Source organism: Mobula hypostoma, chromosome 11 (assembly GCF_963921235.1).
Source record: "Mobula hypostoma chromosome 11, sMobHyp1.1, whole genome shotgun sequence".
NCBI lineage: Eukaryota > Metazoa > Chordata > Chondrichthyes > Myliobatiformes > Myliobatidae > Mobula > Mobula hypostoma.
Genome location: NC_086107.1, coordinates 79,587,886 through 79,603,159, shown reverse-complemented (window position 1 = coordinate 79,603,159; position 15,274 = coordinate 79,587,886). Strand labels below are relative to the sequence as shown.

At 43.9% G+C, this 15,274-nt stretch overlaps 1 protein-coding gene across 1 annotated transcript in view; it reads right to left on the bottom strand.

Annotated features, from left to right (window-relative positions):
• Window positions 1-15,274, bottom strand: part of LOC134354328 (cytochrome P450 3A29-like) — a 65,615-nt gene that overhangs the window by 35,753 nt on the left and 14,588 nt on the right. The window contains exons 8-11 of the mRNA XM_063063260.1: window positions 13,664-13,752; window positions 9,760-9,908; window positions 7,577-7,707; window positions 349-430 (exon numbers count right to left, since the gene is read on the bottom strand). Coding sequence (XP_062919330.1) covers window positions 349-430; window positions 7,577-7,707; window positions 9,760-9,908; window positions 13,664-13,752 — 451 coding nt within the window. The remainder of the gene's footprint in view (window positions 1-348; window positions 431-7,576; window positions 7,708-9,759; window positions 9,909-13,663; window positions 13,753-15,274) is intronic.

Sequence of the window (15,274 nt, the reverse complement as noted above, 5' to 3'; positions counted from 1 at the left end):
TGAAATATCCTGACTCAGAAACAATTTATACATAACTTTCTGAACTCTAGCTTTGTGGGGGCGTACTATATTGGCACTGGAATGTGTGGTGACACCTGCGGCTACCCCAGCATGTCCTTAGGTTGTGTTGGCTGTTAATGTAAATGACACATTTCACTGCATGTTTCAATGTACCTATGATAAATGAATGAGCCTGATCATCTGTGTAAGAAGCAGCATGCACTCAAATTTGTCCATTATGGATTGTGTTAAACATATCTGACAAGAGACGTGGACAACTGTAAAACTCCCCAGGACCAGGGACACACACTTGCACCCACAGTACATACATTGAGATCAGTTACTCACTATGTCCTGCTGGCTGTTTCCTTCTTGTGTCTGTCTTGGCCTCTGCATGTTCCAGCAGGTAATGAAGGATGCCGATTTCTTCCTGAGGGAACCATTTAAAGACTGTAAGACTTTATGGAGGGATTGCCCTGATAGAATGGAGACCCACTTAGAGACCTTATGGGAACCATCTAGACCTGGCAGTGAGGTCCAGCTTTGATCTACTGTTGATGGTCCTTACTTCCAAATAATGAAAAGAAGCAAATGTGTGGGGAATGAGACTGTGTATGAGGTACCTCTATCAATCTACCTGCCAGACCTCACCTCGAGGGTCCTGTAGCTATAGAACAATTTCCATTTATATAGTGCCTTTATTGCAACAAAACATCCCTTGCTGCCTCATGAGAGTAAGTCAAAATTTGACTCTGATCCACATATTAAGCCAGGTAACCTAAATCTCAGTTAGTGAGGACGGCTTTAAGAAATGCCAGAAAAAGTGCCATTCCTGATTAAGAATCTCGGCCTGAATCAAAGCTCAAAGTAAATTTATTTGTGTGTGTGTATGTCTGTGTGTGTCACCATATAAAACCCTGATATTCATTTCCTTGCAAGCATACCCAATAAATTCATAATGGAATAATGATCACAATGGAATCAATGATAGACCACACCAGTGTTCAACCATTGTACAAAAGACAACAAATGGTGCAGATAGAAAAAGAAAGAAATAAAAACAATAACAAGTAAATTAGCAATAAATATCGAGAACATGAGGTGAAAAGTCCTTGAAAGTGAGTCCATAGGTTTTGGGAACAGTCCAGTGATGGAGCAAAGTGAAGTTCAGTGAAGTTCACCCCTTCAGTTCAAGAGCCTGATGGTTGAGGGATAATAGCTGTCCTTGAACCTGGTGGTGTGTGTCCTAAGGCTTCTGTACCTCCTTCCTGATGACAGCAGTGAGGAAAGAGCATAACCTGGGTGGTGAGGGCTCCCTGATGAAGGATGCTGCTCTCCTGCGACAATGCTCTGTGTAGATGTGCTCAGTGGTGGGGAGGGCTTTACCAGTGACGGACTGGGATGTATCCACTATTTTTTGTAGGATTTTCCATTCAAGCGCATTGGTGTTTCCATGACAGGCTGAGATGCAATCATTCAAAATACTCTACACTACAGAACTGTAGGAGTTGTCAAAGTTTTAGATCCATGCCGAATCTTCGCAAACTCCTCAGGAAGAAGAGGCACTGCTGAGCTTTTTTCATAATTGCACTTATGTGCTGGGCCCAGGACAGGCCCTCAGGAATGATAACAGCAAGGAGTTTAAAGTTTGCTGGCTTTAACACCAAAGAATTTAAATGGTCAATTGTTTATTCTTGTCTGTAGACGCGGCCTGACTTCAGATTCAGACTTACTTGTTTAGAGCACCGATGAGAAAAAGCTTTTTAGCCAGAGTGAGGTGAACCTGTGGGATTCTTTGTCACAGGTGGCTGTGCAGGCCAAATCATTAAGTATATTTAAAGTGGAGGTTGATAGGTTCTTGATTAATAAGGGTGTCAAAGGTTACAGGGAGAAGGCTGGAGAATGCGGCTGATAGGGATGATGGATTAACGGAACGGACTCAATGGGCCGAATAGCCTAATTCTGTTCCCACATCTATTGTCATGTGGTCTTCTTTATCACATGTATATCAAATTGTACAGTGTGGCAACACACACAAAATGCTGGAGGAACTCAGCAGGCCAGGCAGCATATGTGGAAAAGAATTCAGGAGTTCAGTCGATGTTTCAGGCCGAGACCCTCCAGCAGGACTGGAGAAAGTGAGATGAGGAGTCAGGGTTAGAAAGTAAGGGGAGGGGAGGGAGAAACACAAAGTGATAGGTGAAATGGGAGGGGTCAGGTGTGAAGTAAAGAACTGGGAAGTTGATTGGTGAAAGAGATACAGAGCTGGAGAAGGGAGAATCTAATAGGAGAGAAAAGAAGTCCATGGAAGAAAGGAAAGGGGGAGGATCACCAGAGGGAAGCCAAAACTCGCCATCAAACCCACAGATAAGGAGGGTGCTGTAGTAGTCTGGCATACTGACCTCTACTTTGCTGAGGCCCAGTGACAACTGTCTGACACCTCCTCTTACTTACCCCTCAAACAGGATCCTACTAGAGAACACCAGGCCACTGTCTCCCACACCATCACCAACCTTATGAGTTCTGGGGATCTCCCATGCACTGCCGCCAACCTCATAGTTCCCTCACACAGCACCTCCCATTTCTACCTGCTACCCAAACTCCACTGTGTCTGGGCAGCTTTCAACCTGATGGCATGAACGTCGATTTCTCAAACTTCCAGTAATGGCCCCCCTTTCACCATTCCCCATCCCCTTTTCCCTCTCTCACCTCATTTCCTTGCCTCCCATCACCTCCCTCTGGAGCTTCTCCCCCTTTTCTTTCTTCCATGGCCTCCTGCCTTCTCTTACTAGATTTCCACTTCTCCAGCCCTGTATCTCTTTCACCAATCAACTTCCCAGCTCTTTATTTCATCCCTCCCAGTTTCACCTATCACCTTGTGTTTCTCCCTCCCCTCCCCCCACCTTCTAACTCTGATTTCTCATCTCTTTTTCTCCAGTCCTGCCGAAAGGTTTCACCCCAAAATGTCGACTGTAGTCTTTTCCATAGATGCTGCCTAGCTGAGTTCCTCCAGCATTTTGTGTGTGTTCCTTGGATTTCTAGCATCTGCAAATTTTCTCGTTTGTGAGTGAAATGTGTCATTTGTGTTAACAACACAACAAAACCTCAGGGGCAGCCCGCAGATATTGCCACACACACACAATGCCAACATAGCATGCCCACAATCTGTACAGAACATAAACAGCAGCAACAAGAACAAAAACACAACAACAACAAACAAGTCTCACCACACACACACGCGCGCACACCTCCAGCCCATCTGCTGACTGCAGCAGAGGATTTGAACCATTAGGCCTTCAACTTCCCCAGTAGACTCGCAGAATCATAGACCCAAGGCTCCAGTCATTAGGCCTCAACTTTTCAATTTCTGACCAACCTTCGGGCTTCAGTCTTTGGCGTCAATCCCAGGACTTGATGAAAACTAGGAATGCAGACCCTGATGACCAGAACCCTAACACTAGGCCTCGAACTCCGGACTCTCCGATGACCAGAACCCTGAACATTAGCCCTCAAACTGCAGTCTCGCCAATTACAAGGACCCCGAACAATAGGCCCTGAACTCTGGTCTCACCAATTCCTGTACCTCAGGGCTGACTGGCCCTTGTGCCTCCTGTATGCACAGACCTCCGATCCAGACACCCGTTGATGAGTTGCTGAATTCCACCAGCACTTTGTGTGTGTTGCCCAAGAATTCCAGCATCTGCTGAATCTCTTGTGTTTACAAAAAGATTTCAGCAGAGATTCCAGAATTTAGGGCATTTACAGTTGGAAGTCCCCCTACTGGTGAAGTCAGAATATTTAAGGTTCAAGTGTCAATTGCGTCATTCCATCTACACATTAAACAATAACTCATTCAGCAATTGGCACATGGAGTCTGCAATGGATGCCATCTACAGGAAAAACATTGCAGTCGCTTGCCAAGCCTACTCCATCATCAACTCACAAGCTCCAGACATCTTAAATGAGAGCAGCAGGTGCAAGGGTGTGTGCTTACCCCTGCTCTACTCATTTTACACTTATGCCTGTGAGGATAAGCACAACATCCATGCCATAAGTTTGCTGACGACACCATTGTCATTGGCCAATTCAAAGGTGGTGACAAATCAGCATATTGGAGGGAGATAGAAAATTTGATGAACACAACAACAGCCTCTTACTCAATGTCAGCAAGACCAAGGAGCTGACTGTTGACTCCAGGAGGAGGAAACCAGAGGTCCATGAGCCGGTCCTCATCAGGGATTGGAGGTGGAGGGGGTCAGCAACTTCAAATTCCTCAGTGTTATAATTTCAGAGGAACTGTCCTGCACCCGGCACACAAGAAAGCACAGCAGCACCTCTATCTCCTTAGGAGTTTGCGGGAGATTTGGCATGACATCTAAAACTCTGACAAACTTCTATAGATGTGTACTGGAGAGTGTATTGACTGGCTTTATCACAGCCTGGTATGGAAACACCAAACCTTTAATGGAAAATCCTATAAAATTAGTGAATACAGCCCAGGTCATGCTCTCTTCTTTCTGCTGCCATCAGAAAAAAGGTACAGGAGCCTCAGGACCCATACCACCAGGTTCAGAAACAGTTATTACTTTTCAACCATCAGGCTCTTGAACTACAGGTGCTAAGATCACTCAGCTTCACAACTTCACCTGCCCCATCACTGAGCTGTTTCCACAATCTATGGACTCACTTTCAAGACTCTTTGACTTACGTTCTTGATAATATTGCTTTTTTTCCTTTTGTATTTGGTTGTCTGCCCTATTGGTGTGGTCTTTCATTGATCCTATGATGGTTATTGGATTTATTGAGTATGCCCGTAAGAAAATGAATCTCAGGTTTGTATACCATGACACATATGTACTTTGATAATAAATTTGAACTCATCATCCTGCCTTGGGAAACAACTGCCAGTCATCATTGTCACCAAATCTAAATGCTGAAATTCCCTCCTGATGGTGCTGTTGGAGAACCTTCACCTGAAGGACGAGTGGTTCAAGACGGTACTCACTACCTTCTCAAGGAAAAATTGAAATAGTTCATTTCCCAAGAATGAAAAATAAAACTGGTAATGGTAATCTTCATGGATTAGAATGTGGATATGTCCAAAAAAAACCAAGTCTTTATGGTGAGAGGAGCAGCCATGTGGTGGTCAGCAGGAGGAATGATCATTTCTCACTCTCGAGAGGAGCTCAATAAGAGGAATAGCAATGCAGATTTTACAGGTCTTAAATTTGCCACCAAATTAAAGTTTTCGACCTTGATTGATTGGTTACAGATGTGGGGATTCACATGTACTGTGGTGAAGTACTTTGAAGGGTTGATCAGGGCTGGAATTAGCCCCTGCCTGAACAAGGACCTGGACACACTGTAACTTGCCAAATGGATAGAAATGTCCACAGATGTACGTATGGTGGAGAGCATTCTGACTGGTTACATCACTGCCTGGTATACAGGCTCAAATGCACAGGATCAAGAAAATCTGTTGAAGGCTATAGACACGACTACCTGCATCATGGGCACTAGCTTTCCCAAGGACAACTTCCAAAGACAGTGGTGCAAGAAGGCATCATGAATGACCCTCACCATCCAATACATGCCCTCTCGTGTAGAGTGCAGATACAGCAGCACTTAACGTTTTCGGAACAGCTTCTTCCCGGTCACCATCACATTTCTGAATGGTCCATGAACCCATGAACACTATCTCAATGTTTTGCTCTCATTGTGTACTATTTATTATCAATTTCTTATTCTAACTTACAGTAATTTTTATGTACCCCTACTACAAAACAACAAAATGTCACAACATACACTCAGTGCCTCCTGTATCTAATAAAGTGGACACTGATGTATGTTCATGGTCTTCTGCTGCTGTAGCCCATCCACTTGAAGGTTCATCGTGCTGTGTGTTCAGAAATGCTCTTCTGCACACCACTGTCACTTCCTGTTAGCTTGGAATAGTCTGGCAATTCTCCACTGATCTCTCTCATTAACAAGGCATTTCTGCGTACAAAACTCTTCAGGCTCTTGTGCATGAAAATCGCAGGAGATCAGCAGTTTCTGAGATACTCAAACCACCCTGTCTGGCACCAACAATCAATCCACAGTCAAAGTCACTTGGATCACATTCTGATGTTTGGTCTGAACAAACCTTGTTCAGACTTGAGCGACAACTGAGCCACTTGGCCATGCTTTTATGCTGCCAAGTGATTGATCAATTAGGTATAGAATTAGAATTAGAATTTATTTACATCCATCCCACAACATGAGGGAATAAAAATCTTTATGTTATGACTCTGATGCAATGTACAGACATGTGAATTTGGAAGTCTAATAGCTTGTAGAAAGAAGCTGTCCCATAGACTGTTGGTCCTGGCTTTAATGCTGCGGTAGCATTTTCCAGATGGAAGCAGCTGAAACAGTTTATGGTCGGGGTGACTAGCATCCCCGATGATCTTCCAGACCTTCTTTCTGCACCTGCTGCTATAGATGTCCTCAATGAAGGGAAGTTCACATCCACAGCTGCGCTGGGCTGTCTGTATCACTCTCTGCAGTGCCCAGCGATCAAGGTTGGTGCAGTTCCTGTACCAGGCGGTGATGCAGCCAGTCAGGATGCTCTCAATGACGCCCCTGTAGAAGGTCTTGAGGACTTGGGGGCCCGTGCTGAACTTCTTCAGTCGCCTGAGGTGGAAGAGACACTTCAGTGACGTGTATACTGAGGAACTTGAAACTTCTCACCCTCTCAACTGCAGACTCATTGTTGTTGTTCAGGGAAAGCCTGTCTCCATTCCTCCTGCAATCCACAATAGGCTCTTTTGTTCTTGAACACTGAGGGAGAAGTTGTTATCCTGGCACCACTGTGTCAGGGTGTCAACCTCTCTTCTGTAGGCTGTCTCATTACCACTAGAAATAAGGTATATTTGCATTGACAAGCAGGTGGACAGGAGATACCTAATAAAGTGACCACTGAGTACATGTCCAAGTTCAAGCTCAAGTTTATTGTCATCTGACTGCACATATATACAGCCAAATGAAACAACGTCCTTTGGATCACAGTCACCCTCAATACATATATCACACAGCACATAAAACAAAATATCAGTTCATAAAATATAATTCAAAATGCACACAAACTGCACAGCACAGGTAAAGAGTTATAAGCAAATAAGTAAATAAGCAGCTCGCTGTCCTAGTGATGGGACCTTGGTGGTGGCAGGGTACTTGTTAGTCTCACAGACTGGGGAACAAGCTGTTACCCAGTCTGGCAGTCCTGGTCCTGACACTCCTGTACCTCCCTCCTGACGATAGTGGGTAGTTATGCAGTAACCAGATTCTGGTTCTGTTTCTGCTTCTAATGAATTATATCTCCAGAAACGAGGAAAGAATACTGTTGGACAAAGTTATTCATTCATTTATTTATTATTATTAACCAGTAGCCTCTCTAGCAACAGGGTAACAGTAAACACAAGGCCAGCCCTGTCTCCTTCTCGAGCAGGAAATATGAAGTCACTTGGCAGCAGCCAAACAGTTAAGGAAATGGGGTGGGCGGGGGGAAATTAGTACAGTGGGGATATAGTCTTACCTTTGACTCTGTGTTCTGTTCCCATCTCATTTGGGCCTGGTGGACCAACTTGGTGAAGTAACTGACTGCTTCCTTCCAATAAAAGTAGAATTTCAGCTTCCAAAAGAGAGGCTTCAGAACAGGGAATATCACTGGGAAGGAGAGGTGGGAATTCAGAGGTTGCTATTTTCCCATCCTGAGCTCTGATGATGACTTAAGATACACTCCAGTACCTACATATACTGAGACCAAATACCAAATACTAGATGCAGAGAGCAGATACCAAAAGACCCAGCCACTAACCACAACCGTCACTTACTCTTGCCCACACTGCACCAGAATATGTAGCTTCTACAGTCACCTGAGAACCACCAATAGACAACCCTTTAGGAGAACATTATACTCAAAGTTTCAAAGTACACTTATTATCAAAGAATGTATAAATTATACAACCTTGAGATTTGTTTGCTTACAGGCTGTCGCAAAGCAAGGAACCTGAAAAAACCCAAATAAAAAAATAAGACCAACCACCACCCCTCCCACCGCAGTGCCCAGAGAAAAAGAGGGAGAGAAAAAACAAACCAAATCATGCAAACAATAAAAGTGAGCGAGAAAGAGCATTTTAAACGAAACCGAGTCCTTCGCTCCAGATCCCCGGAGTAGGCACAAAGCCTTGGTGTTCAGTTCATCATATTAGTGGGGTAAAATCGCTGCAAAGTTCACAGACATGAAGCACTGCAGCCGGGGACAGTCTCACATCCTTAGTGTTTTAGAGAGAGAAGCCCCCAGACTATCTGGGCTGGCATTTAAGTTTTCCAAACCTTGCATTAGGACCCGGGCCCCCTCCGCCGGAGAATTGCTCCGGGCCTAGATTTTGCTGCCGAAAGAGCTGTTCTCAACCTCTCCAAATGTTTTGGGATTTAGATTGTCCAAACAGCGTACTGTACCGTGCATTAGGACCTGACCCTCTCTGCCAGAGAATCACTCTGGACCTAGATTTTGCTGCTGAAGGAGCTGTTCACAACCTCTCCAAATCGACTCCACTCGAGTGAACACACTACCATTATTACAGAGTGCATTGTTTCCCACAGTTCCACACTTCAATGTCAGGCAAGGCTCTTGTGCTCCATGCTCTGGAGTGAGAGCCAAATCCCAGAAAGTCGCAAGGTCCACCCAGTAACGTGGTTGTCTTATGGGTTGGTAATGCATAGAACAGACCAGTGGTCTGAAGGGAAACAAAAATTCGGTGGATTAAATCTGGATCCAAAAGCAATCGACCTGACCCTAAACAGTGACTGTCTGTATCCCTCCATGGATGCTGCCTGACCTGTGGAGTTCCCCCGGCACTCTGTGTGTTGTTCCAATTCTAGCATCTGCAGTCTGTTGTCTCAAAACAAATCACTGTAGGTTACAGTAAAGTATCTGTATTTGGTAACTATGAGCTGCTGGCTTGTTATAAAGAACCCATCAGGATGTATCAGCATCTTAGCTGGACTGACCTGCATGAGAGTCATATCTGGCAGCTGTGTGGCTAACAATGACTACCCTCTCAGATCTTCACTACAAGATCCTCAGCCATTCAAGAAGGCCACCTACCAAAGGGGCAGTAAATCCCACGAGTGGCCATGCCCTCTACTCATGACTAGCATTAGGGAGGAAAACCCACACACAATGTTTTCAGAACAGCTCCTTCCGCTCTGCCATCAGATTACTGACCAGTCCGTGAACACCACCTCATTATTCTGCCTTTGCCCTATATAGGTATTGATCTTTTGTAAATTATAGTAACATTTCTGTATCTTGCACTACGTGCCACTGTAATCGATATACCACGCCCCAACCTCGGAGCGTCACTATATATTAAGGATGAAAGGTGAATGGTTACGGGAAATTGAAAGGGATCTTCTTCACTCAGAGGGTGGTGAGAGTGTGGAACAAACTGCCAGCGGAAGTGGTGGATGCGGGTTTGATTGCAACATTTGAAAGAAGTTTCAATAGGGTCATGGAAAATAGGGATATGGAGGTCTACAATCTAGGAGAAGGTTGATGGGACCAGGGCCATAACAGTTTGGCATGGACTAGATGGGCCAAAGAGCCTGTTTCTGTGTTGGAGTGCTCTATGACTCTACCACATTGATCCAACATCAAATAGACACTGTGGTTTGTTACTTAGCAACTAGCTACTCCCTGTATACGTTACTCACATGTAGTGGAGATGATGGAGTATCTGCTGTAGGCCTGAAGGAGGAGGTTCCAGTGATTAATGAATATCTCACTCCTTAAGTCCTTCTTGGTTATGTCCAGGTTGAACACTGACATCATAAGGGCACTTCGAGTGTACTGGGCAAATAACCTTGAAGTAAAGAATCCAAACATCAAAGGTCCAGGGAGATTAACACTGACTGCCCACCCATGCCTTCACAAAGAAAATGGACGCCAGCTACTGCATATGGAGAGGGTTTCCAATAGAAGGGGAGTCTAGAACCAGACAGCACAACCTCAGACAGAAGTATGTCCATTTAGAATAGGAATGAGGAGAGATTTCTTTAGCCAGAGGGTGTGAATCTGTAGAATTCATTATCAAAGATGGCTGTGGAGGCCAAGTCATTGGGCAGACATCCCACCCTGCAAAAACTCATTTCAGGGAGGTATTACCACCATTTCAGGGAGGTAGCACCCCCGCCCTCTGCAACCCCATCTCCCCCCCCCACCCACCCCCAGGTCAACCTCCAAGGGTGCATGTATACAGGAACATTTGATTATGAAAGAACACAACAATTTATTTGATCACATATTGAAACTATTTACACACACACACACACACACATATATATATATATATATATCACAGATTTTACTTTGGACATCTTCCCCCAGAATTCATCAACTGGCAAACTTAGTTTGGCACCAGTCCTTTAAGGTTAGTTGAGACATAATCCAGGACTTCCAAGTGGAGCTGTTCTCTTGCATCTGCCTTGATCACATTTGGAAATCTCCCTACCAAAGTCAAAATCTGGTCTGGATTCACCTCATCTTGGCTCTCTGTATTGACCACTGACAGTTTTTTCCAAGAATTGGTCTCTCATTGGGAACTTCTCCAAGATGTTTTGAAAGCACCTGACATAGAATGCTCTGGCATCTTTGTCTTGTAAGGGGGGGATCTCTTGTGATTCCTCGCTTAGCAACTGCCTCCTTGCCAGGTACCCAGTAAAAAGCTGTTCATCTGGGCAGTGAATTTCAGGGTTTCTCACATCTATCTCCTGAATGTTCTGTTCTCTCAATACCTTTGGCTCAGCTATGTCATGCAGAAGCTCTTCTACACTCTGATCCAACTTGAAGAGGATAGGTGCCTTGTTTTGAAAAGTCAAATTGAATTTGTCAAAACATTGTGTGACATTATGGAGAAAGCATGTATATATTTTCATTTGGGGGTCTTTCAGCCTCTTCTGAATATGAGATGACTTCTGATTCTCACTCTTTGACTCAAAATATGAAATAAAGGCTGGCCATTGGTGAAGCAGATGATCCAAACATTTTCCTTAAGAAAGCCAGCGTGTAGAACAATGCTTTTGTACTCTCTGCTGGGTAACATTGCTGAACTCTTGAAACTATTTTAGGTCTTCTCTTCGTTTGGAACTTTTCTCAAAGTAGTAGTGGATGTCACGGAGCAGTTCTTCAGGTGACATTGAGAGCTCCTTAGCAGCAGTTTTGGCACAAATGTTGACCAGGTGACTTGGACAGCCAACGCTGTAAATATGAGGAGCCTGTGCTTTCACTCTTGATTAAATAGAGTTGTTTTTGCCAATCATCACATTGCAGTTGTCACTGCTAAATTAGACCATTTGTCATGCCTTTGTCATGCCTTTGTCATGCATGGATGATGCAATGCAGTTGAATGTTTTCAGCTTTGGCATCATTGCACACTGGCATGTCTACAAATCCAATTGTTACCTAATCCTGTATTTCATTTCAGTACCTGGCTAAAATGGCACATTCCTTCTCACACATGATATCGTTGCTTTCATCAACCAAAATACTGTATGGCCTTTTTTCTGTTCGGATGAACTTCTACAGATCCTCTGAACATTCAGGTTCCAGTGCCATGGTCACAATTGCTGCTGTCTTGGATGATGAGCAGGCACAGTTTTTTGCTATTTCTGTACTTATCTTATCAATAGACAATAGGTGCAGGAGTAGGCCATTCAGCCCTTTGAGCCAGCACCACCATTCACTGTGATCATGGCTGATCATCCACAATCAGTACCCCGTTCCTGCCTTCTCCCCATATCCCTTGACTTCGTTATCTTTATCATGGAGTCATTTTTTTTTATTCCATTACAACTTTAAGCACGTCTACAGGGAGTTTGGCCTCATCACGTAGGACATCAATAGAGTGGCTCCTTAGCAGCTAGCCAGCCAGTTTAAATAACGTTAACTATGCTAATGAACAATGACACTTGTTAAACTAACCTCAACATGTCTTTTACAGTCATCTGGGCAATAGAAAAGTCACTATTGCAAGCAGTGTGGTGAGCAACACTGTCATTATTTTTGACCCCTATTAGGCAGGGGTACACTTTAGTGTAGTCTGGGGTGAAATGCGTTTTATATATTTTTTTGAAGCACTCTGCCATGGTGGTGCAGGACACGAAACTGAACTGATGGAGAGACAGAGGTCAACTGTAAAGCCCGCCCACAGAGAAAATTGATAGGTCTACTTAGCACAAAGAGAGACCAATCAGGATGCTCGCTCCTGCTGTCGCTCTCAAAAAAATCAATTTCCGGGATATTGTATATAATTTGCGGGTGTCGGGGAACTTCCATCAATATGCGGGAGACTCCCGGAACTTCCGGGAGAGGTGAAGTGTCTGCATTGGGTATATTTAAAGTGGGGGTTGAAAGATTCTGGATTAGTAATGGCATCAAAGTTTATAGGGAGAAGGCAGAATAATGGGGTTGAGAGGAAAAATAAATCAGCCATGATTAAATGGCCAAGCAGACTTGATGGGCCGAATGGCCTAATTTTGCTTCTATGTCTTATGTTCATGGGTAAGAAATTTAGAGGGGATCTGGGGAAGAATTTTTTTCATCTAATTGTGGTTGGAATTTGGAATGATCTGTCAGGTTATTGACCTGATAGAGGTGCCTCATGTGAGACATAGATAGGGTGAATGAACACACACTTTCTCGCTAAGGAAAAGGAATCAGAACTAGAGATCATAGGTTAAAGATGAAAGGGGAAAGATTTAAAAGGTACCCGAGGGGCAACTTCTTCACACAGAGAGCAGTGGGCGTATGGGTCAAATTGCCAGGAGTGGATACAATTATAAGATACTTGGACAACACTTGAATAGGAAAAGTTTAAAGTTGTGGGTCAAACGCAGGCAAAGGCATGGATGAGTTGGACCAAAGGGCTTGTTTTTGCACAGGTGACCTCTACAGCCTACTGTGGACCCACTAATGGATAATCCCTTAGAAGAACAATCATTCCAATTAAGTGAATTCACAGTACTACTATAAATCTATAGCCCTGACTTCTTACACTTCGGGAAAGATTTTAACCCAACTCAGTCAGCTGACACATTCCTATGCCAAAGAAGAATTTCAGAGTTGTACACTTTGATAATAAATGAACTTTTGACCTTTGCCCTTTGATGGATTGGTTGGTGAGTTTACTCCTCATGACTTAAATCATTGTATCATTGTAGGCCTATGAAATGACTCACACTGAGAGGATAGACAGCCAGAACCTTTCTCCCAAGAGAGAAATGTCAAGATATAGGGCACATGGTTTTAAGGTGAGGGTGTGGGAAGTTTAAAAGAGATGTGCGGGCAATTTTTTTTTGCAGAAGACTGGTGGGTGTCTGGAATGCACTGAAGGATGGTGGAAGAAGTCAATATGATAATGGTATTAAAGAGGTTTTTGGACAGGCAGATAATATGCAGGATATGGATCATATGCAGGCAGAGGAGATACAGTTTAATTTGGCATTGTGTTCAGCACAAATATGATGGACTGAAACGTCTGTTCCTACTTTATGTTTTATGTAATGTAGTGATCCTGTCAAGCCAACAGTAAAGCAAGGCCCAGCAGTGAACTGTACTCACTCTCTCACCACAACAGTCTTGCCCTCTCGGTGGAATTTTCCAAATTCATCAACAAGATCGTTAGCGCTTGGAACTACAATAGGGAACATCTGAAAAACAAAGAGCCATCCACAAGGTGAGAACACCTGCATTTATATAGCACCAGTCTTCAGTCTGTCCTTAAGTGTCAAATAAAAACAAAATCAGCCTTCTCTCCATGGACTCTGGCCACGCTTCTCACTGCCAGTATAATCAAAGACCCCATCCACCCCGGACGTTCTCCCTTCTCTCTTCCATCAGGTACAAGGTAAAAAAGTTTGAAAGCACATTAGATCACTGACATGTTGTGAAAGTTGTAGTTTTGCAGCAGCAGTACAATGCAATATACACAAAACTATAAATCATAATAAGAAATATATATATATAAAAAACCTCAACAAAAAACTATAAATCACAATAAGATATATATAAAACCTCAATTAAATAAGCTGTACAAAAAGTGAGGTAGTGTTCATGGGTTCATTGTCCATTTAGAAATCTGACAGTGGGAGGGAGGAAGCTGTTCCTAAAATGTTTAGTGAAGGTCTTCAGGCTCCTGTAGCTCCACTCTGTTGAGAAGAGAGCATATCTTAGATGATGGGGGTCCTTAACAATGAATGCCACCTTTTTTGAGGCATTGTCTTTGAGAATGTCCTCAGTGCCAGGGAGACAAATGCCCATGATGGACCTGCCTGTTTGCAATGTTCTGCAGCTTTTCTGATGCTGGGTACTGGCCCCTCCACAACAGACAGTGATGCAACCAGTAGAATGCACTTCTCAGTACATCTGTAGAAATTTCCTAGAGTCTTTGGTGACATACAGTACCAAGTCTCCTCAAACTCCCAATGAAATATTGCTGCTGTCATGCCTTCTTTGTAATTGCGTCAATCTGTTGAGCCAGAAATAGATTTTCAGAGATGTTGAAATTGAATCTGCTCATCCTTTCCACTGCTGATCTCTTAGTGAGGACTGGTGCATTTTCCCTCAACTTTCTCTTCCTGAAGTCGACAATCTTACTAATGTTGAGTGCAAGGTGTTGGTTGTGATACCACTCAACCAGCTGATCTATCTCACTCATAACCATCTGAGATTCTGCCAACAACAGTTGTGTCATCGATGGCATTTGAGCTGTGCTTAGCCATACAGTCATGGGGGCAGAGAAAGCCAAGCAAAAGGCCATGAAGGCATCCTTGAGGGAAGTTGGTGTTGATTGCCAGTAAAGAGGAGATGTTCCCAATCTGCATTGACTGTGGTTGCCCAATGAGGAAGTCAAGGATTCAGTTGCAGGGGGAGGTACAGAGACCCAGGATTTGAAGCTTGTTGATTAGTACTGAGGGGATGATCTTGTGAGACACTGAACTGTAATCAATAACCAACAGCCTGGTGTAGGTATTGCTGTTGCCCAGATGGTCTAAGTACAAGTGGAGAGCCAGTGAGATTACATCCACTGTAGACCAACAGCTTCTATCCCGCCATTAAAAGAGTATTGAATATGGACTCTTGACCTCACAATCTACCTCGTTGAGGTCCTGCAGCTCATTGTCTACCTGCACTGACCTTTTCAGGAACTGTAACACTTCATGTTGCATCTCC